We start from the raw sequence: 22,490 nt of genomic DNA on the forward strand, positions 1-22,490 counted from the left end.
CTTTCTTTATCCAATAAGGTATCTGCAGTGGACAAATGAAATATTCATCAGCTTCTATGCATAAATAATGCCTCTTTAATTTTGGTTGACAGCAAGGCTTGGTGAAAATTAATGGTGTTTTCACTGCCAAGACATCATTTGAAAAGCTTGCCCACTGGAAAAGTTCAACTGAATCTAATCTCTCCGTCTCCAACTGACACACTGGAAGGTCCTGGGTTTACATTGAGTGCATAATTGCTAGCAAACTGACCCATCCATCAAAGTGATGTTTTACGCTAGCTGAGCTTAACTGGCGTGTGTGTTATGTCTAATAGTCCTCGCCCACTGTGTGAGCGCCATTGTTTTCCGACAGCTCGGCTTTTCCCTTATTGTATTCCATCACTCTCCCCTGCAACCTGCTATTAATGAAAGCAATCTAATCATTCCAATTGTCGCTGCTGTTTTCTTACACAGCGGAATTTACCTTTTCCAGACTGCTGTGCGCTTTCACTGCTATTGCTACACGGCTATTATCAAACCCTAAGAAAAGCCAAGCTGATGACTTATCAAGATGGAAGCAAATCAAAGATGTGGGCGATCAATAAGGCAATGAGTGGAGCTGCTGAGGCAGTAGCACCTAGCAAATGACTGACCCAAACAGACGGGGGGGGGGGGGGGGGCTTTTTTTACGTAAACAGTCTGTCTCACAGAAATAGCAAAGCAACCGTATCATAAACTTGCAAAAGCGAAAGCCTACTTGTGATCCTGGCAGAGACTTCACAGCTACTGTCCAGTTATGGATGTCTGCCATGCTATGTAATTATCATGTACTCTCTCAAAATGTATCTGTGCTATGACTGCGTAGTGGTATTAGTGGCACACTGGCAATGTGAAGAATGTATATACAGGCAAATATGATATATATATAGCAGTTATCAACAACGGCATGAAAGTGTCGAAATAATGGATGCCAATTGAGAGAATATAGGTGTGTATGACATGGTTATGTGTGTGTTATGACACTAGGTTGGCGCAGGCGGTGAGAATGAGAACGGGGCGAGTGTGTGTGTGTGAGTGAGTGCCGGTGAGAGGCGTGCGTGCTGGAGCCTTACGGGTGGTGACGGTGGCGGTGACGGGCTGGCTGCGGCCCTGGTCCCTCAGCGCCACCAGGTTGACGGTGTACTCCTCCCCCGGCCTCAGCCCCGTCTGGTGGAAGGAGGTGATGGTGCTGGGCAGCTGCGCCGTCATCCCGCCGTCGTTATCCTGCGCGGCAGACGGCCCACGCCACCAAACGGAGGGAAAGCGGGGGGGGAGAAAAAAAATGAATATACGGACAACGAGGACACCCTCCACTTTAAAGGGATGCTTTCATATGGACATCAAAGCGCAGCCGCCACACATGCGAGAGTGGGGAGGGGGGGAGGTGGGCCAGGGTTGGGTGTGTGTGTGTGTGTGTGTGGGAGGGGGGGGGTTGCTTCTGAGGCAGAGGCAACAAACAGCACGCAGCTCTAATGAACAGGGGAATTACAGCAAGCTGGTGGGAGGCTTTAGCCAGCAAACTGTGCAAGCCATACGGCAGAGAGAAAAAACTTTGAACTGGAGAAAATGTTTGATGAGCTTAACCAAACTTCTTTTAGCGAGCTAACTGGCGTTCTAGAAAACTTTACGCCGGGTTCAGTCGGAAGCGTTTGGCACGTACCGAGTGCCCATTTTCTCCCGGAATGCTTCGGCGGATACACTGTGGAGTGATTTTACCCGCCATTCAGGAAGGGGTAGACATCGAGAATATTTATGTTGTTGCCCAGTCTTGGACGTTCTGTCGCTTGCGAGTTGATCTGCTTACGGAGGGCTCCGTTTGCATTGGCACGAGCCCCTGTCTATACCCTCACAGAGGATGTCTCCCTCCCCATCCGTCCATTAAGATATTGTCCAGATTCCGCGGTGGCGGACTGGCCTTTTGGATTAAATCCAAAGGGGTTTTAATCCGAGCCTCTACCAGTGGGGGGTTAAGGCTTGCACTTCTAATATGATTTCCCCGGTGACCACGGGCCAGGATGGCTCCCGCTCACAGGGGCGTCGCTCCCAGCCTGGCACCTGGGGAAGATTGGAGTGCTCCATGACCCTTGTGCACCCGCACCTCTTTGTATTCACAGACTGTCTTCTCAAGTTGGGAAAAAAACAAGGGAAGAGAGAGAAGGAGAGAGAGAGAGAGAGAGAGAGAGAGAGATAGAAAGAAAGAGAAAGAGAGAGCCTTTCTGGTCTGTTTCCATTGTGATGCCTGACTTTCATCTTCTCAATGAAGGTGCTCTCAAGCCTCTTGCGGGCCGGAGCACAGCCACTCTGGGCCCGGAGGACGTCCGCCGCCGAGCAACTAAGAGCCGGCGTGAGATTAAAGAGTCTAATGTTTATGGAGGGCATTAAACCAAGAGCTTGCCTGACTTTGAACCTGCGCCTATTACCGTTACGAGCCTACGAAAACCTGTCCCACTCACAAATCCACTGAATCATCAGTAAAAAGAGACAATCTGCCACGCGCCGCGGTGAGAGGAGCGGAGCGCAACACCGTAAAATGGGACATAATTCTCACATTTCCATCTCGCATTACCGATTGCATGACAAGAGAGAAAATGTGCACCTGTATTCCCTTATCTTTCCGCGCGCCTGTGATATTTTCAGCCACGCCGCTATCGATGTCTCCGCCACAAATACTAAACTCCTGCAAGCCTCGGGCGAAACCCACAGACAGGAGCCGTCCCCGAGATGGACAAGGGGGGTGCCCCGATTTGGCGCAGAACTGGCACAGAGGCGGTGTCGCAGCCAGGGGGGTTCGTCAAACAGAGGCTGACAGTCGGAGGCTGTCACCTCACGCGCACAATGACAGCTTTACTTTGAATGACTGGAGCCGAGTGCGTACTAGCATGAAGCTTCATCCCCACTGGTTGACATCACACTGCTAAAAACAAACTCTTCTCTCTCTTTTTCTTCTTCTTCTCCTCCCCTCCCCTCTCGCTCCTGTTTGTGGAGTTGTCAAGGTACGCTCAGCACAATGCGCCTTTATTTGCCGTTCTCCTTAATCGCACCACACAAACCGCGAGCCTATCGGCATACATTCGGTATTAGTAAACAAACAGTGTTTTCTCCGTTTGAGTGATTGAAATGTGTATGCACAGAGGCTTTGCAATTTCACACACTCTTGTGTCAATACGAACAGCAATCCAAAATGTGTGGCTTTAAAAAAAAAAAAAAAAAATCCTATTCTAAGACACTGCTGCAGCCCTCCTGCATACCCAACAATAGCTGTCACGCAAGATAGTGATCTGCATCGACTAGGGACACAAATGATTTGGGTCTATGCAAATGTTGCTCTTCACCTAGGCAGTGCAGCCAGGGAGAATCGATGTCTGTCCAGCCTCCCCGAGAAAAGCCTTACCTTGGGAATGAAGCTTATTTCCCAGCCATCAAACAAGTAGTCGAAGGGCTTCCACTGGACCTCCACCGATGTTTCCGTGATGGATTTGAAGACTAAACCATCTGGATTCGAAAGATCTGGAAGGCAAGGATTAATGTGTTATAGGCCTCTGTTTTCAGCACACCCCATAAATCAATGGTTCTCACGGGCAGGGTGACCTCTCCTCGCTCTCCCGCGAGGGTGAGGGGTGGGCAGGAGAGGTGAGGAGAGGCCAGCAGGGGTCTGTGTTGTGGTGGGGCTCGCTGGCTGCACATTCTTAATCTAGCTCCAGGGCCAGACGACGGCTGAGTGGAGAGGAGATGCAGCCCGAGATCAGGGACCCGATCAGGGGCTGATCGGGGCCGGCTCAGGGCCAGACAGGAGCCACAACTCGGCTCTTCCTCTGTAGGAGAACCCTCTCTGTCATTATTAACTGAAAAGACGGAGTGAGCCAACAAATGTACATCCATCAAACAGCGCTGTTGCCTTCTGACAATTCCCATCTCGTGCCGACCAGGGAAGCGTGAACGTCTTAAGGAGATAAAAGCCGGGTGCCAATTGTGTGGACTGTTCCCATTGATTTAATTTGTTTACTTTTTTGCTTCCATCTTTTTCAGATTATGTCGGAAGCGGGCGATTTGTGCAGTGAGGTCTGTAATGCTTTACCCAGAATGCCCCTGTGTTACATGACAAATAATAGTGCGCTTGTGAAAGGAGGAGAGAGGGGGGTGGGGGCCGCTCTAAAATGAGCTTTCCACATGGCTGACAGGCATCAGCTGGGAAAGAGCTGCCCTCCAGCAATTTGCAAGTCTAACAGTTTTACTAAGCACTTGGCAGGTGTCTAATCATATCCTGTAGGTAAATACTGGGTACAAGAACGTATTGCTCATTGTGTTTCCTTTGTCCTTGCCTGTGCACAAGGGGAGTACTTTTTACATTTTGCCAGTGATCGGAACTAATCATGATTTCCCTAGCAGTCAGTTAAGGGTCTGTATGAAGGGGAGATGTTAAGCCTTTGATGAAAAAAACAAAAACATCTTTAGAAACATCTTTAGAAACATTGACTGAAATATTTACAGCAATGGACCTCTGCCTAATGAAGGTGCACTCTCAAAAGGTAAACAGAGGGGGTATAACCTGATCGTATTTGCACTCACATGTCGACACTTGAGCTGTGACAGGTACGCTGATGACGTTGTTGAGCACGGCATAGACGTTAATGGTGTACTCAATCCCTGGCTCCAGCTCTTTGATGGTGCCATTGGTGACATTGCCTGGTACCCTGATCTCAAGTTGCACACCTCCCGGGCTGGTTGGCACGTACGTGATCAGGTAGTCTGTCAGCACAACCGACCCCTCCCACTCCAGGTCAATGGTACGTTCCGTCACTCCCCGCACTTGAAGGTTCAAGGGTGACGCCACTGTAAAGTAAACATGATTCATGATTAAAACAGGTGAGAAAACACCACTTTTTAGGTTAAATAGCGCTGCCGGGTTGACTACATCCGACTCAGATACAGTATAACGAGACCCAAGCAGCAGAGCCGCATGGAGAAGAAGTCATCTTTTTAATGAAGTCAGAGCTTCCGCCGTATGCTTGGGTAAGTGGGAGCGGAACACTCTCACAGTCTCCGGGGGCAACTGGACCCGTGCCAGACCATAAACCTGAGAGGCCAGCAGCAGAGAATGCAAATGAGCCACAGCCTCAACAAGAACAGATCCCGTAACCACCTGAGAAGAGGGAGAGGGGAGAAGAGAGGAGAAGAGAGGAGGAGGAGGAAGAGGAGAGAGTGAGTCAGAGAGAGATAGATAGAGAGAGAGAGAGGGAGAATGAGTGAGTGAGAGGGAGGGAGAAAGAGTGAGTGAGAGGGAGAGGGAGAAAGAGTGAGTGAGTGAAAGAGAGAGGGAGAAAGAGTGAGTGAGTGAGTGAGAGAGAGTGAAGGAGCGAGGGGGAGCCAGTTGTGGCAGCACTAGCTCATGATGTCCCCATGTGTGCGGTGCTTGTCTCCTGAGATGGGGGGCTCTGCGCAGCGCGAGTGTGTAAGCTTTTAAGCTTAAGGTTTTAACTCTTAACGCTGCGCCGTACCGTACTGCTACTGCGGGGCTGTTTAAAAAGGAATGGACCATGTCTGCCTCGATCTCACTTTGGAAACAACCGGTCGCGCACCCAAGCGGTGGTTAATAGACGGGGGTGGAGAGTTGTCCAGGTCGTGGAGGCTAAAACAGGCTGATGAGACAGGGGAGATTGGGGGCTACCGAGGGGGTGAAGAGGGGTGAGTGCGTCCGGCCCAGGCGCCCGCAGACAAACATGGCCCCCTCCATCCCTCATTAATCAGGCAGTAAGTGGGCATCTACAGACGAAGAGGTCCTGGCACACAGATCCTGGACTGTAGAGGCCAGGCAGCGGGCCAGAATCCTCGGTGCTCGGAGACGAAGCCAATAAGTGTTCGCCCACTCTCTCTTCTCACCCTCTTTCCCTCTCTCTCTCTCTCTTTCTCTCTCTCTCACTCCCTCCCTCTCTCTCTCTCTCTCTCTCTCTCACACACTCCTTCTGACGGCTCGTTTGATCCTAAAGGACGGTGTTAGATGCTTGACCGCTTTTCAGGCCGAGCAAAGTCTTATTAAACTTTGTCGGGTTGCCGGGTTGGTGTGAAACTTCACCGCTGTGTTTTCCTCAATTTCCCAGCAGACTTCAGCCGTGCAGGGTTCTTGACTCCTAATTTCCCGGCAGAGCCGCAGAGAGCGGCCCGGCATTCTTGCAAGGCTGACTCCAACACGGTTTAAGCAAATCCATTAACCAAAGCAGGTGTAAAACCAAACTGTAATTACTGCTTGACCAACCCCTCAATCATGGAACTGTGTAATACATTCACTTTTGTTTTGTTTGTTCCTACCCACCCAAAGAAGCTACTGTGGAGACTGAATCATCTGAAGGCCTGGTGCTGGTTCTGACTTTTTGGAATCTCTAATTATATAATTAAACACCGCCCTTATACAAACACACCAAGGCCAATTGTTACAGAATAAAATCATATGCTGATTACGCATCCTCAGGAGAGGCTAATGTGATCAAGCTTTTAATATTCAACCAGAAGTCCCTTAATGAATGTGTTAATTGGGACACAGTGCTCTTTCATCCTTAAATGGTCTTGGTTATGAATGACAAATCCCCCCTGAGCCCTTTGGACATGATTGGGCTGGGGACACAGGTTTCTGAAGATGTGACCGAGATACTAACAGACGGGGCAGGAATGGAAGTTGTTTGATTAAGGCAACATATCAGTCTTCACTTCACTCCTTGCACAAATCGCTGGGCTTATCGTAATATTATAAACCACAGCGCTGAACATTTGTACAGTAAACCAGCAACAGTAGACTGAAATCAATAGTCAGTGTAATTAATCTGAGCATATAAATGCTTCTAAGTTGATCTTAACCCAACACAATTCAACAGAGGGGATTGAATCAATTGAAAGGATCTCGGATCTCTGAAGAGCATGTAATATCGAAATCAATAGCATCACAATGCACACAACAGCAACAAAAGCACCGCTGGCCCATCATCCCTGCAATGCTGGGCAGAATTCTGCGCACACAATCGCGTCAGGCAGTGAAAACCATGTCTGTACATATCAATCTGTTCTACAGTACTATACCTCAATACTTCGTTCACCTTGAACTCGCATAACTTAGCTCTCACAAACATGCGTGTCTTTATGCATTTGTGGAGATGTCATTTAAAACGGGCGATATCTCAGAGTGAGGTGAACTCCGGGGGTACAAATTTTCATGACAGATAGGATTTGCTTCGCTCAAGCCGGTACACAGTCCCTGGCCTTTGAACACATAATACCAATTCCACGCTCTCATTAGTGTCATCACAGGTGGGGAGAATGAAATGCAGTCCTTCAAGGCTCTGGCACAGTCTTCATTTGTTTCTCATTTCTCATAAACTAAAATAGGTACAATTGTCTGAACTGGCACAACTTGAGCGCTGTCAAATAATTGAGCAGTTTTTATCTTTGCATTCAGCATGCGCTCCCTCACACGACCCGGCTATTTTTCCTCCTAATTGCGGTGAAATAAGCAATTTCGACTCCACTAGGTCTTTCAGAAAATGAACGGATGGAGAGAGCTGGACTGGTAATATTATTTGCCCTCTTTTTTCCCCCTGCTTTCCCTTCTCTCTCTCTCTCTCTTTCTCTCCGAGATGACAGCTGTGGCGGGAGCCGGCAGAGCTAGCTCTGAACCTGGCTACGCGTGGTTCAAAAAATTGCCTCGGCCGGCCTAATGTGACACATCTTCCCAAGTGAATGTGACTTTTGACAAATGAATGCTGTTACACCGCAAGCCGTCACCAATTTCTTTGGCCGGCGCCAGCGACATGGGGGGCTGCCATGGGGGTTTGACTCTCCTCTCGTGTGAGGCGAGGGCTGCAGACCCCGGCAGGCTTTTGTGTGCCGAGGATTTTGATTTGTATTTGCCTCAAAATACACCAGTTTTACAATGCCCTTTGCCTGACAACAACAGCAGTGGGCTTTTTTTCCCCCGGCAATACGTTTATGTGCGCTGCATTTGCGCTGGATTGAATGTTCCAGCAGAGGCTTGCTCTTAAACCAATCTTTCCTATCTAAAAAGGCAGTTATTTGTTTCTCCAGGTTAGACATTGTTGAGCCTCACACAAGCTCTTAAAGGTTTAAATTCTGGCTTTTTTGAAGCCCTCTCTTTTTTGACAACAAGAAACAGGATCTCTCTCCCCCTTTCTCTAAAGTGCTTCTATTTTGGAACCTTACTGGCTCAGTGCAGACGTCTGCTCTGTAGTTCTCTCTTTGGTTCTCCCCCAAAGGAAAGCATAATCTGGGAAGTTTCTTCCACTGCAACTTAAAATGCTCTTTTAAACATTCTATTTTATGCACTTCACTTTATTTAAATTATATTTTCTTCTATCCTCGGTCTCCATCTGTTCTTTTTTTTTGCTTTTATTTTTATAATGCGCGCTCACTGCCACGGCACGGTGCATGGAGTATGCTATAAAATTGGCTTGTTACACAATCCAGGCCAACTACACATGTGTGCTTTATTGCAGCACATTTAGAGCATGTTTGCTGATCATTAATGGCAACTGATGGATCTAACATCCACAAGTACGGAGTCTCCAGAGCGCCGTTTCAACTGCAGTAAAATATTCGCTGAAACATTTATATTGTCATAAATAACAATTGGCCCACTTAAAGTGAAACGAGATCCATACAAATTAAATGGAGTAAAGTTTTCCCCGCGCGTGAACTCACCGGATGCACAGTCGTCTCCGGTGAAGCCGTCCTGGCAGACGCAGAAGCCGTTCTTGCACACTCCTTTCCGGCTGCAGTTGTTGGCGCAGAAGACCACGGAGCAGTCCTCGCCCACGAAGCCCGGGCGACACTGGCACGTGCCGTTGACGCAGAGGCCCTGGTCGGAGCAGTCGTTCAGGCAGCGGCTCTGGGAGCAGTCGTCGCCGGTGTAGGCCTCCTCGCACACGCACTCGCCGTCCAGGCACAGGCCCCGGTCCGAGCAGTCGCCGGGGCAACGGGGCTCGGAGCAGTTGTCGCCGCCAAAGTCCTGGTCGCACACGCACTCGCCGTCGATGCACACGCCCTGGCCCGAGCAGTCGTCGGGGCAACGGGGCTCGGAGCAGTTCTTGCCCGACCAGCCCTCCTCGCACACACAGCCGCACACGTCCATGCTGAACGTGCCGTGGCCGCTGCAGTGGGGAACGTAATCCAGACGACCTGGAAGGAACGTGAAACACACACGAAACACGTCAACCAATCATCAACCACATCATCACACACACACACACACACACACACACACATGCATACCCACACAGACAACACACATACTGTACACACAGAAGGAATTCAATGATGTATCATTTTTTATACAGAACTCATGTATTTGACTGTTTATTCAGTTAGACTGCAGGCATCGTATATCTAAAATCAACACATGCAGTACTAGCACCTCCTGCACTTACTACAGAAATCTTGGACTATTCAATATATATATACCCCAATTCTACTGTTTGACCTCATTAAGTCCTCATGTACAATCGTTCCAGTGTGTTAGCCATTCCTGAGTGCTCTTCACAGAAGCCTGTGCCCTTGGACTGCAGGTGTGCGATTGCTCAGGCAGCCCCAGCGCCATGATGTAAGAGCAGCCCAACTCCGCCAGAGCTGGGGCCGAATCCTAATGCCGTCCGCCCGCCCACCCCCCACACACACACACAAACACACCACACCTGCATCGACTGAGGATGCAGCGAGGGTGACGGAGTAGCTGCCAATGCCCTCCCCCACAGACACACACACACACACACACACACACACACACACACACACACACACAGAGAGTGCTCCTGACCGGGTCGCGCTCAGGCTTACCTATGGCGGAGCTCTCCCCGCAGCAGCTGGAGCTGCACTGGGCGCGCAGCAGGGACACCTCGCGCTCCAGCATCTCGATGCGGCTGGCCAGCTGCTGGACGGTGGCGGAGGCCACGCCGGGGCCGGAGGAGCCCTGGCCAGAGCAGCCGCAGGCCTGCTTGGGGATGTTGATGCGGTGGGTGAACGTGACCTGGCTGTCCGCGTCCACCGTCTCCTCCGAGTACTCGGCCGGGGGCGCCGTCGTGGAGGTGGCACTGCTGCCCATGCCGCCCATGCCGCTGCCCGCGGGCTCCTTCAGCCCCTGGCCGGCCGCGCCCGACTCCAGGTCCACGGAGCAGAGCGACTCCAGGGGCACGTTGATGTTGTAGACGTGGTTGAAGATCATGGGCTGGTTGGTCTGGTTGCCCGCGGACGCGCCGGCGGCGGCGTCGGGCGCCTGGCGCTTCACCCGGGTCGTCCGCACCAGGCCGCCCCGGGGCGGTAGGGCCCAGACGCCCAGGAAGGCCAGAGAAAGGGACAGTCCGACCGCGTAGCTCCTCGCCATCGTCTGGCGTCCGGCCGACATCTTAGCTGAGGGAGCAGAGCGGTGCTCGGCTCACGAAGCAGCGCGGGCGATGACTAAACTGGCGCTGCGGGACAAACAAAAGCAAGAAGAAAGAGAGAAATTCAGATTTATCTTGGCACCTTCAAGAGGTTTATTTGTCCCCCCCCCCCCACCTCACCAACGAATTCAATTGTGCATAAGAGAGTAATGATGAAAAATCGGCTGAAGTATCAAGCTGATCCATGAAACCAATAGGGGTATCGTTACAGTGATTCTCCAGTGCCCTTATCCTTCGCATCTGTTCTGAAGGCCGAGAATAACATCAAAAAAAAAAAAAAGGGAAAAGATCCTTGAAATGAATCACATCAACGTTCCAACTCCAGGGGCTCAGCGCATCTGGCCAGAGTGATTATGGCAACACCATTTTCCATCTTTGTTAGGCTCAGTGGATAAGTCTTTAGAGGGGCTCAATGGGGTGGGTAACAAATGCGAGTCTTTGAGTAAATGACTTCTTAGTGTCGGCTTACGAGGGGGAAATCTATTTCACATGAACACAGATCCGCGAATGGTATATGACTGCAGTCGCGCCGAGCTCTACACAATAGCGAGAGAAGATGAATGACTGAATTAGTCATGAGGTGATTTGGTTTTAACCCGGCTGTCAACTCTTCTGACTGCAAGGAAGGGACTCATGTCAGTGTGTGTATTAACGTGTTTTTGTAGTCTCTTTGACTTCCTGTTTCGTTTCCGTACGCACGGCAAAGTGAAAAATTCTCGCTGTATGCAAGTAAAAAGCTTCCTTTTCAGATTGTGTTTTGCTAGCCCACTGCACCATTTTAAAAAGCGTATAAATGTTCCTTTAAAGCAAATAAAACATGATGTAGGACGCAGGTAAAGTATCTTCCCCCACATGGCTTTCTGCCATCAGTGTGTTTCACCATGCCTCCATACCATGTGGCAGGATACTGGGCTTTCATAGTGGCTTCTTAAATCCTTTCTTAGTCAAGGTCTTACTGGCTGTGAACAATCTCACTTCTCGATACCACATCCGCATAGCCGATCGACTCCGAAATACACCACATAACTGGGAACTATTTGCAGAGGCTGGACAACAACGGCGTTAAAATATTGCTTGCAACCCTTCATTGAGGAATTCTTCACAGCTATGCCAGTTGATCCTAGGACTGAATTGCTACTTTCAGAAAATGCCACAACATTTGTCTCAGGGCATATCAAGTACCGAAAGGGAGTGTGGAGGAAAGCTCCATAATATGGCAGAAAATATCCTCCTCACTCCAAGCACGGACAACGGTATACAGTATATATGTGAAAGCCTGTGTGTGTGTGTGTGTACCGTGACACAAAACAGAGATACAAAAGGAAGCGGCTTTTTCTCTCGGTTTGCTTCAGTGGCATTTTGCGGGTCTTGCTCTGCGCTCCGTTGTGCAGCCGTGCCGATGTCAGGCCCCTTTGGCCTCCAGAGTCGGCGCGCAGGTCACAAAGACAGCGTGACATAACTGCCAAAGTGGGTTGATGGGAAAGTTTTCCCGTGGCCCCCGCGGCCTCCTGGCAAAAGCTTCCTGTGCGTTTCGGGAGACAATGGGACGCCATCAGGCTTAATGCCGGAGAGGCTCTCTCTCTCTCTCTCTCTCGCTCATCTACCTCTGAGGAGTGGAGTGCGCTGCGTGCGTTTTTTAGCACCCTATCTCTCGCCTTGCAGTCGCGTCGCCTAATGGCAGCACTCATGGGCAGCGCTGTAATTAGAGATGACAGCATGGAGGCTCACAATACTGTCTTTTAGCCCATCTCTGCTGTAAAAATGTGTGTGTGTGTGTGTGTGTGTGTGTGTGCCTATCTCTCTGTGTGTGTGTGTGTGTGTGTGTGTGTGTGTGTGTGTGTGTGTGTGTGTGTGTGTGTGTGTGTGTGTGTGTGTGTGTGTGTGTGTGTGTGTGTGTGTAGAGGGTTAAACTCCTTTTACAGGCATTGCAAGTCTCTGCAGGAGCACAGGCAGCTAGAAAATGAGCCGACCGTGGGGATTGGCATGACTATATCAGCCAGACGTGGGGCATTACATGGAAATGACTGGAAGTGCCAGCGTGGAGACTGTACGAGAGAGGAGTGATACAGCAGTGCCTGGTGAGGGCCTTGAAGCCAGCCATTTTCCTGCCAGTGGAGAAAAAAAAAAAAAAACACCAACCATCCTCCCACTGCACCTCTTGCCAACATTTGGTGCAGCAGATTTTTTGTCTGGCTTATTTCAGTTTAGTGGCAGTGACCATCAACGTGATTGTTATTTGGAGGTTTACTGTAGTTGTTATGGAGCAGCTACTGGGAGACAGAATGGCTTTTATTATGATACAAGAAGCTGTGCCAGTGGCCCCCTGACTGGACAGCACGTGCCCCCTCTCCCCTGATGGATGCCGACAGGCTGCGGTGCAAGCTAATAAGCATTGGCAGCTCTGGGATCAGGGTGACATGCTGTGAACAAAGGGATCAATAGGTGCCAATTTCTGTGGCTGCCCACTACTTGCTGATATGCCCTTAGAGGAAGAGCCGACATCCTGTGTGGGTGCCCATGTCATGTCAGGTCTTGAGCATATATTGGAAAGGGGCAAATAGTGTGTGTGTGTGTGTGTGTGTGTGTGTGTGTGTGTGTGTGTGTGTGTGTGTGTGTGTGTGTGTGTGTGTGTGTGTGTGTGTGTGTGTGTGTGTGTGTGTGTGTGTGTGTGTGTGCGTGTGTCTGTGTGTGTGTGTGTGTGTGTGTGTGTGTGTGTGTGTGTGTGTGTGTCTGTGTGTGTCTGTGTGTGTGTGTGTGTGTGTTTGTGTGTGAATACTTTCAGAGCATAACTAAAGGTAAATAGAAGTACAGCATTAGACTGTTACAAACAGCACACAAAATGATGCACCAATGTAAACAATGCACACGCAGTAATATAGCAGTATAGCACATCATGTCCTAATATAAACAATTACCAACTTATATGCAACATTAGGTTAGATTATACAAACATGTACAGTATGTGTGCTGTTGCTATGTTACTTCATGATTAGTAATCTTTGCTAGTATTCATACAGTTTGTGTATTAGTGACATGTACTTGTGACATGTTTACAGTGAAAGTATGATGCCAATGCAATCATTCGACACAGCACAGATGGGCCAGAATGTAATGTTCCTTATAGGAAACGAAATGGTGGGGGTGTTTTAGATATACAGATCTTCAACACAAATCAGTAATGGAAGGGGACGGAGGGAACATACATCTTCCATAAGCTTATAGATGGCATCCTGGTGTGATTGAAATGTCAGCCATGAAGACATGCATGGACACATTCCATGATTTACAATAATGGCTTGTTCAGGTGTCATGAAAGCTAACCACACAGATGTCTGCTGTTGATGGAACGTTCCCCCGCCCCCCGTGCCTGTGTTGCATTACTAATGAAAGTGTGTAGGCCTTGACGACGTGGCGGTGCCATGTTGACTACGAGTCTCGTGAGAAACACACGCTTGACTCGAGAGAGAGAGAGAGAGAGAGGAGGCCATTGGCCGGTTCCTCTGCGCTCCAGCCTGGTGTGTCGGACGGGTGGAGGGGACACGGGGACGGCGCGTCAGGACCACACCGCCGAGAGAAGATGGAGGAGGTGGAGGGGGGGGGGGAGGGAACGCTGACCCGATGAGGAGAGATAAGGCCGACAGGACGGTGTGTGTGTGTGTGTGTGTGTGTGTGTGGAGGTGAAGCATCGGTGAGGAAGGCAGCCGAGGAAGGCATTAACCTTTCCCTAAGATAACAGATGGTCTTATTTGTCTGCTTCACACTGCATCTGGAAGATGCCGCCGCCGCCGACCCACCGTAATGGGTGGGGAGAGAGAGAGAGCGGACACAGCGCGGTCGCATGCTCGCACGCCCGCACCCCGCGGTGCCATTTTGATTTACCCCGTCATAAAGATGCCTCCGAGGGGGGATAAAAAAAAAAAAACCTTGCCAATGACAAACAGATGAAATGGGATAAGATGGCATTTAAACAACGCCGCGATGCTTATCAGATGCAGCCTGAGTCGCCAAGCAAACACTTCAGCTCGGCTACTTTAAAAGAGTTCACTGTCAGACATGGTCAAAGTCAAGCGCTCATGCACCTTCACCGCCTTTCATATCAAATTTAAACCGCCACGATGTATTGAAGTTGGTAAGGACAGTAAAAGGGTAACCTAATATTTCACTAACACAATCGACGTGAAATAAATACTCTTATAACTAAAACATGTTATGAAATGACCTCTGCTGGGTTATTGCCTTTAGAAATGCACAGAATGAAAATGAGAGGACGTTAGGGATTTCAAATCAAAATGACACACATAATAATAGAATATAGATACAAACACTTTCCCCCATACATTTCCATCTTTCCCCCCAAAGTGCAACCAATTACAGGGTTAAAAAAGCCTGGGAATACCCAGCGCTCCGCACTCTCATTTCTAATTGAGAGGGTCTGCGTGTTCATTAAGCGAGGGTTAAAATGAGCCAATCGTGCTCTACAGTAAAGGGTTACCCAGTCATATCGGTGTGACACTGTATGGCAAAAATAGTACTGGCAAAAAGCTCCCCCTTTCCACTGAAATGAGCTCTTCTTTATGCGGCTGGGGAAGAAGGGAGAGGAAATCAAAGGCTTTTTTGAGGGCCGTCCAGGTCTATTCATGTATTTTAATGTCCAGACATTAATCAGGACAATATCTCTTTTATGGAATTGAAAACTAATGCGATGCGGTGAAGTTATCTAATCAAATGAATTCATATGGGGATGGATGATAGGAGAGACTTTTTTTTTCACTCTCCTCTTTATATGCATCCATTTTCATTTTGAATACACACACACACACACACACACACACACACACACACACACACACACACACACACACACACACACACACACACACACACACACGCGCACACACACACACACACACACGTTTAAAAAACACGGTTACACAAGCTATTACGGAGCCCCCTGCATTATATATGAGAGCAGCATTGATGTTCCCTCAGCCCGTGTTTGTGAGCGGAGCCTGATCACAGTGTCTGCGCGCTCCCCCAGGGGGAGGAACACTTCCCCAGCGTCACAACGACCACTTGCTCTGCATATCCTCATCAGCTTCACTTATCGGAGGCTAAGGGAAAAACAAAGTACAAAACATACACACACACACACACACACACACACACACACACACACACACACGCACACACACACACACGCACACGCACACACGCGCACACTCACACAAAAACACCACCGCAAGCCCTAGGGTTGCAAGCTGCCTCCTCCGCCTCTTGTAAAACACCATCAGATTTTTTTAAATCAACATGTGGGCCCTGCTAGCCTCTCCAGCGCAGCGCGGCCGGGCTCCTCCTGCAGAAGGGCTTAGTGTGACTGCCCTCAGGCGCTGGTGTCTTCACAGCGCTCAGCAGGCTGCACGGCTCATCCGCCAAACGCTGCTAGGGCTGTGGCAGGAGTCTGGAGACACTGTATATGAGATGGGTCACCAGAGGGAGGGAGAGAGAGAGAGAGAGCAGGAGGGACAGACAGACAGACAGAGAAAGAGACAGACAGACAGACGGACAGTAGGAGTGAGAGAGCGAGAGAGAGAGAGATTGAGGGAGCAAGAGTCTAGAGTCACTGTATATGAGATGTGTCACCAGAGGGAGGGAGAGAGAGAGAGAGAGAGAGAGCAGGAGGGACAGACAGACAGACAGAGAAAGAGACAGACCGACAGACAGACAGACAGACGGACAGACAGTAGGAGCCAGAGAGAGAGAGATGAGGGAGCAAGTGTCTGGAGTCACTGTATATGAGATGTGTGACGAGAGGGAGGGAGAGAGAGAGAGAGAGAGAGAGAGAGAGAGAGAGAGAGAGAGAGAGAGAGAGAGAGAGAGAGAGAGAGAGAGAGAGCAGGAGCGACAGACAGACAGAGGCAGGAGGGACAGACAGACAGACTGACAGTGGGAGCCGGAGAAAGAGCAACATACAGTACAGACAGACAGAGAGAGAGATGGTAGGAGCTAGAGAGAGAGAGAGAGAGAGTGAGAGAGAGAGTGAGGGAGAAAGAGCAACATACAGTACAGACAGACAGAGAGAGGGATGGTAGGAGCTAGAGCGAAAGAACGAGAACGAGAGAGAGAGAGAGAGAGAGGATGAAGTGGGAGATTGTGCTGTCAGCTCAGTGTTCTTATCAGTCCCCTGAGGCCTCTGTCCATCCCTGTCGCTCGTCCGCCTCCCTCGTTAGATCTGACCCGAGCCGTGGCATAAGGAGCCGCCCGCCTTTCATCCACCAGCGCCTCGGTCTCGGGCTGGCGCTGGCAGAGCCGTGGGCGCGGGAAGGCGCTGGCTAACCTCCATTTGTACAGGTTAATGTGCAAACACCTCGACACGGGCACGCCTCCCATCACAGCCACACACACACACACACACACACACACACACTCCTTCCTGTGTGGAACCCCCACTGCTACAACATTACCATTCCTTTCTCATTGCCCCTATGCTGGCTGCCAAATTGCATAGTCTTTCAGGATCATTGGCTGCTGCTCGTGGCGGGGGCACCTGCGACCCTGCACATTTTAAAGTCTCCTTAACGCCTCAGCCCACAGCTACTATGGCACGGCGGACTAAAGCGAGGGGTGACATGAATAAACCATGGCACCGCAAAAACACCACCGAGCTTCCCCGCTCGCACTCGCTGGTTTAGCTTTCTTAACTCCCCTTACTACCATTTTAATTACGGTCACGTCAACAAGTGGAGAATATAAATGGCACGGGACTCTAAATACATCACGCAAGACTGACCGGTACAATTTTACCCATTATCCGCTTCACGGGGCGACATTTTAAAATTTGTAATTGCAAACAGCCAATTAGGTTCATTACATTGGCTGCCATATTTATAAAGTACACTTCACATCCAGAAAGCTCAAAGTTCAGCTTAAAAAGTGTATTATAATTGGGTTAAAAACTATCTGTATGCATTAAATACAAAAAAAGCAATCAGACAGTCAGAAAACATGTTAACAGCAATGAATGTCGTTTAATTTTTGGTCACTGAAATGTTATTTTGGCCTCCAGTGTGATTAATATGCCAGACAACAACATCACTAATATTCAACTGAATGAATGGATCAATTTGAAGGCTAAAGCAGATGTCATTCCAACTTAAAAAAGTCTGAACTGTTACTGTATTTCTGACACAAAGTAGCGTTGTTAACATTCTGCTCTCATTACATGTTCCATAAGAGAGAGTGGGTGAGACAGCCGCACACTGGATTGCATTTTGGTCGAGTCGATTCAAGTTGAATTGAGTCAAATTCCATATTTCCGCGCTGCAGAAAGAACATCCTTTCAGTTGTGGCAGTAATTGTTCTCTCTCATGAGCTCTGATCTCATCCTTAAGTCGGTGCCTGTGAATGGAGACGCTGGAATGAACCTATTTGAATGTGTAGCCTTCACAGTTCTCTCTTCTTATTGCACTTGTATGAACTCATTTAACTTCATTCACAGCAAGCTTTGCTGAACACTAGCAGGATGTTGTCCACAGCATTTTTTACTTCCACATTTGCACTCCTGATGGGCTGCCAAAAAAGCACTAACCAAAAAAAAACGATATCAGGAACGTATCAAAGCATATTTACAGACTTTCAACAAAGTTACAGTCTGCTTTGCAGCGAGCGAATCCATCCAGCTTAACCACAGCGGATACAAGGAGAGATTCCGAGCAACAACCGAGTCGTTTTAATTGTATTTTCTCATGGCACGTTATCTCTCTTTGCATACCTGACAGTAAATCCCACCTAAGCATTAGATCAAACAGCCTGTCAGAGCCCGTGCTTGACAGTAATACCTCACTTCTCCTCTGGGCAAACGACTCCTCCAATCCTCCTCTCTCCCAGAAAAATAATCTCCACATGAACTTCTTCACGAGTTACTCTTTCCCTTTCATCTTCATTGTGCAGAAATGATGGTTTCCTCTGTCCCTAAAATGACAGTTATTGTTCTGCCTCACGTTAAAAAAAAAAGGAAATGTTGAAGAGGAACAGCGCCTTTGTTCTCTCTTCTTAGGGTAGGAAAGGAAAGAACTTTGAACAAAATGCTGTGAACCAGTTAATGAGATACTAGACATTGTACCAGTGTAGCAGACAGATGCGAAAGTGAATTTGAAATGAGTCATTTTTGATGCTTTTTGATTTATGTGTCAAGATGGTGATAAACATGTAAGAGGGTCAAGAGAGAGATGCAAGAGATGATGATGTGTACGTGTGTACATGTGTGTGTGTGTGTGTGTGTGTGTGTGTGTGTGTGTGTGTGTGTGTGTGTGTGTGTGTGTGTGTGTGTGTGTGTGTGTGTGTGTGTGTGTGTGTGTGTGTGTGTGTGTGTGTGTTTATGTGTGTATGGGTGCCAGTGAGAGGGAGAGAGACAGCGATAGAGAATAGGGAAAAAGAACGCTAGCTCCTTCGGACCTGATTGCATACACATTGAGTCATCTACTATAACAATGTAGATGACTCAACAATCTGCTCCATCTACCACAAATCATGTTACTGGAGAGCAACTTTTAGGGAAGGTTGCTCATGGTAATGCCATTCTGATTTTAATTCAGAAGTCTAGAGTCTGCTATTCTCTGTAGAGACCCAAGATGAGGCACTACCAACACTCGCAATCCGCCCACCCACCCACCCACTCACACACACACACACACACACACACACACACACACACACACACACACACACACACACACACACACACACACACACACACACACACACACACACACACACAGATTATCTCACCCTCTGCAGTGAGGCCGCAGATGCTGCTTACAATGGCCAGCTTGTTACCTGTCTGCCCTGCTAAGCTGTAAAATAAATCCATGACGGGTAAAGGACAAGGCCGGGCCTCCAGAATGCACCTGACGTGAGCGCGTTTCTGAGCAGGAACCGGAGAGGAGAGAAGAAGACAGGTATCGGGCTCTTCATCGCTCTCAGTCATCCATTATTAAGCCAAGAGAGCGCTTCGGATTGATCAGGTATCACAGCAGGCCTTCTGTTCCAGACGGCTGGACCCGGATCGGGCCCGCCGGCAGGCCGCGCCCACCCGAAGCCAACCGTGGTGGTGGTGGGGTGGAGCGCCTTTCTCGCCCGGGAGGCGCTCAGCGAGGAAAACGATCAGAACAGAACATCAGATTATCTCCTCCCACGCGCCTCCGCCGCCTCCCTCATTAACTCGTGGCACGCTCCGAAATAGACCGAGCGACAGACAGAAGAGACAGACGGGTAGATTACTAAAATCCGACGTTCGTGCGCGGGAGAATTATTATCAACTCCTGAAATAATTATGCCGGCGTTCGGCGTGCAGCGTCGGCACTGTGACCCGCGGTATCTGTTAATTCAATCCCTCATAATTAGAGGTGGCTCTGGGAGACCCCGCGGTGTCACCGCAATCAGGCCGGCGCCGTGCCGGAGCGACCCTAATCCCCATCGATTGGAGATCGGTGATCAAAGGCTCCCAGCGCGCTGTCACTTCACTCCCAGGCTACACGCTGCAATTAACAATAGCCCATCAGCATTTCATTAAGACGTTAAGGATGCACCGCCACCATCTCCCCAGGGACAAGCGTGTGAGAACACACACACACACACACACACACACACACACTCGTGGCACACTAAGCCTCACTGTGAAATCATACATACAAACACACTCACTGTGAAAGCAATACATACACACACACACACACACGCAGAAATGCACACCAATACACAAAACTAATGTAACAAACATGCACACACACCAGGATTTGTGAAAACCACATGGAACCGAGTGTGAAAGCCCCTGTCTGTGCTGTGCCGGTGTTCTCATGGGAACCAAATGAGCAAAGTGTGACAAAAAAGTGTAGATCTCGCCATTTGGCAAACCATCTGAGCGTGTCTAATGCAGCTGTTTCACCAGACTCACCACTTTGTTTCCCTGTGAATAGAGTCTGGGTGCTTACAATTGGAAAAACCTCAGCATTGTAAAGACTTTGGTAACTGTGGTAACTTGTAAGTCATTGTCCAGCCTATCTATCACCAATCACATTGATCAGGGATCCCTAACATTAGCTTAACTTCTCCTAACCTTTACAAACTGATGAGAAACCGCATTGACAGTCAGGAAACAAAGCATTTATCTTTGCTGTGTAAATGCACACATCCCTCTGACTGAAATGGTTTCTTTGATTGCGGGCAGGTGTTGCTACAACCATTTAGCGCAGCCACTTCCAATTAAGAAATGAACATCACTCTCTTACTGTACGTTGTTGGTCCTCCACCGCAGTGGCTGACAGAAATGTACTGTAGCACACTGAGAGGACCCAGACTACAATCTCAGTAAAATTCAAATGAGTGGGAATATTAGGTAAGCAAGCCACATGTAAACAAATATGCATCCAAAAAAAATATCAGACACAATAAATATAATCTGAAATAAGTTGTGCAAAGGTAAATGATTCCTCCGCTAGCGGTGAATACTGTAATTGTCATGCTAAACATGCTTCATGTCTGCACCATTAATGAATTCTCCTGGATGACTGTGTGAGAAGCTTCATGATCTCAGTGGGCCTTGCCATGCTCTGAACATCTATTAAAACAACCTGTCGAACACACAGCAGATAGCTGGCAGTGTGATGAGAAGAGAGCAGATTGGCTTGCTTGGGAGAGATACAGCACAGCGCTATCTTACCTGAGGCACTGGTGAAGGTCCTCCCCAGCTGCACTTTAATCTCCAGCCCCGCAATGGAGGCCAAGACCACCTGTGGACGGAGGAGGGGGAAACGTCAGTGGAGCTCATTCTACACCTTCTTTCCTCCTTTTCGCTTTCCATCACCTCCCTTCCTTTTAATCTCTCTCTCTCTCTCTCACACACACACACACACACACACACACACACACACACACACACACACACAAACACAAACCCACCCCCCCACACACTGCTCAAACACACACACACACACACACACACACACACACACACACACACACACACACACACACACACACACACACACACACAAACACAAACACACATGCTTTTTGTGTTCAGAGAGCAGGAGCATAAAGAGAGGCATGATTAAAGGAACATGAGCTTGGAATGTCAAACACACAGCTTCCTTCCACATGAAAAGAGAGAGAGAGAGAGAGTAGAGAGAGAGAGAGAGAGAGAGAGAGAGAGAGAGAGAGAGAGAAAAGAGAGAGAGAGAGAGAGTCCATCCCGGCTCCCCCTCCCCTCCCCAGGCCGACTTCTTCACCTGCAGCTAGGGACACATCAACCCCAAGCATCCCATCAGCATGCTGTGCACTGGCAGCCACTGGCCCTCGCCAGTTCCATCCCATAATTACAGTAGTTTGTTTACTTTTCCCGGCCCATTCCGCTGAAGTGTGATTTTATTAAACACTGAGCGCTGTTCTGCTGTGAGCCGGTGGGCCAGGCTGTGATTCACTCTCCCTGAAGCCTCACAGCCCCACAGCCATGCCCGTGGTTGTATGGAGAGAGAGAGAGAGAGAGAGAGAGAGAGAGAGAGAGAGAGAGAGACAGAGAGAGAGAATAATAGGGAGATTACAGTGAGGGAAAGGGAGGCAAGTGCGCAAGAAAAAAGAGAAAAAAAAACAGTAAAAATGATAAAGACAGAGAGAGTGAAAGAGAGAGTTTGAAGAAAGAAAAAAATGGCCGAGCAGCTGCAGCTCCCACATTTCCTCTGCAGCGTGGCCCCACCAGCACATCCGTCTGAGCGCTGCGCCAATTTGAGACGCCCCGCCAGGGCATCATCTGGACGCGTCTCAGTCTCAGTCTCACACAGCTGCGCCGCCGGCACCAGAGTGATGTTTCCACGTGCGCGTGAACTCGGAATAGGGGGGAAGCTGAGTTCAGCGCGAGCACAGAGAGAGCCATGGAGAGCCAGACTATGGAAGCTACAGGCTTAATAAACTCCTACGTATTAGAACTCCGTGAAGCTATAAGCTTAACTCCGGCATTCAGGATTCACTGATCGGTGACAGACATGTACT

At 49.1% G+C, this 22,490-nt stretch overlaps 1 protein-coding gene across 1 annotated transcript in view; it reads right to left on the reverse strand.

Moving 5' to 3' along the window:
- The window catches only part of tnr (tenascin R (restrictin, janusin)), a 46,537-nt gene extending 25,300 nt beyond the window's left edge, over window positions 1-21,237 (reverse strand). The window contains exons 1-6 of the mRNA XM_062527633.1: window positions 21,166-21,237; window positions 9,850-10,478; window positions 8,719-9,195; window positions 4,585-4,848; window positions 3,410-3,525; window positions 1,092-1,242 (exon numbers count right to left, since the gene is read on the reverse strand). Of these exons, the coding sequence (XP_062383617.1) occupies window positions 1,092-1,242; window positions 3,410-3,525; window positions 4,585-4,848; window positions 8,719-9,195; window positions 9,850-10,414 (1,573 nt within the window). The 5' untranslated portion in view covers window positions 10,415-10,478; window positions 21,166-21,237. The remainder of the gene's footprint in view (window positions 1-1,091; window positions 1,243-3,409; window positions 3,526-4,584; window positions 4,849-8,718; window positions 9,196-9,849; window positions 10,479-21,165) is intronic.
- Window positions 21,238-22,490: the final 1,253 nt, after the last annotated feature.

This window comes from Sardina pilchardus, chromosome 2, assembly GCF_963854185.1.
Source record: "Sardina pilchardus chromosome 2, fSarPil1.1, whole genome shotgun sequence".
In the NCBI taxonomy this organism is placed as follows: Eukaryota; Metazoa; Chordata; class Actinopteri; order Clupeiformes; family Clupeidae; genus Sardina; species Sardina pilchardus.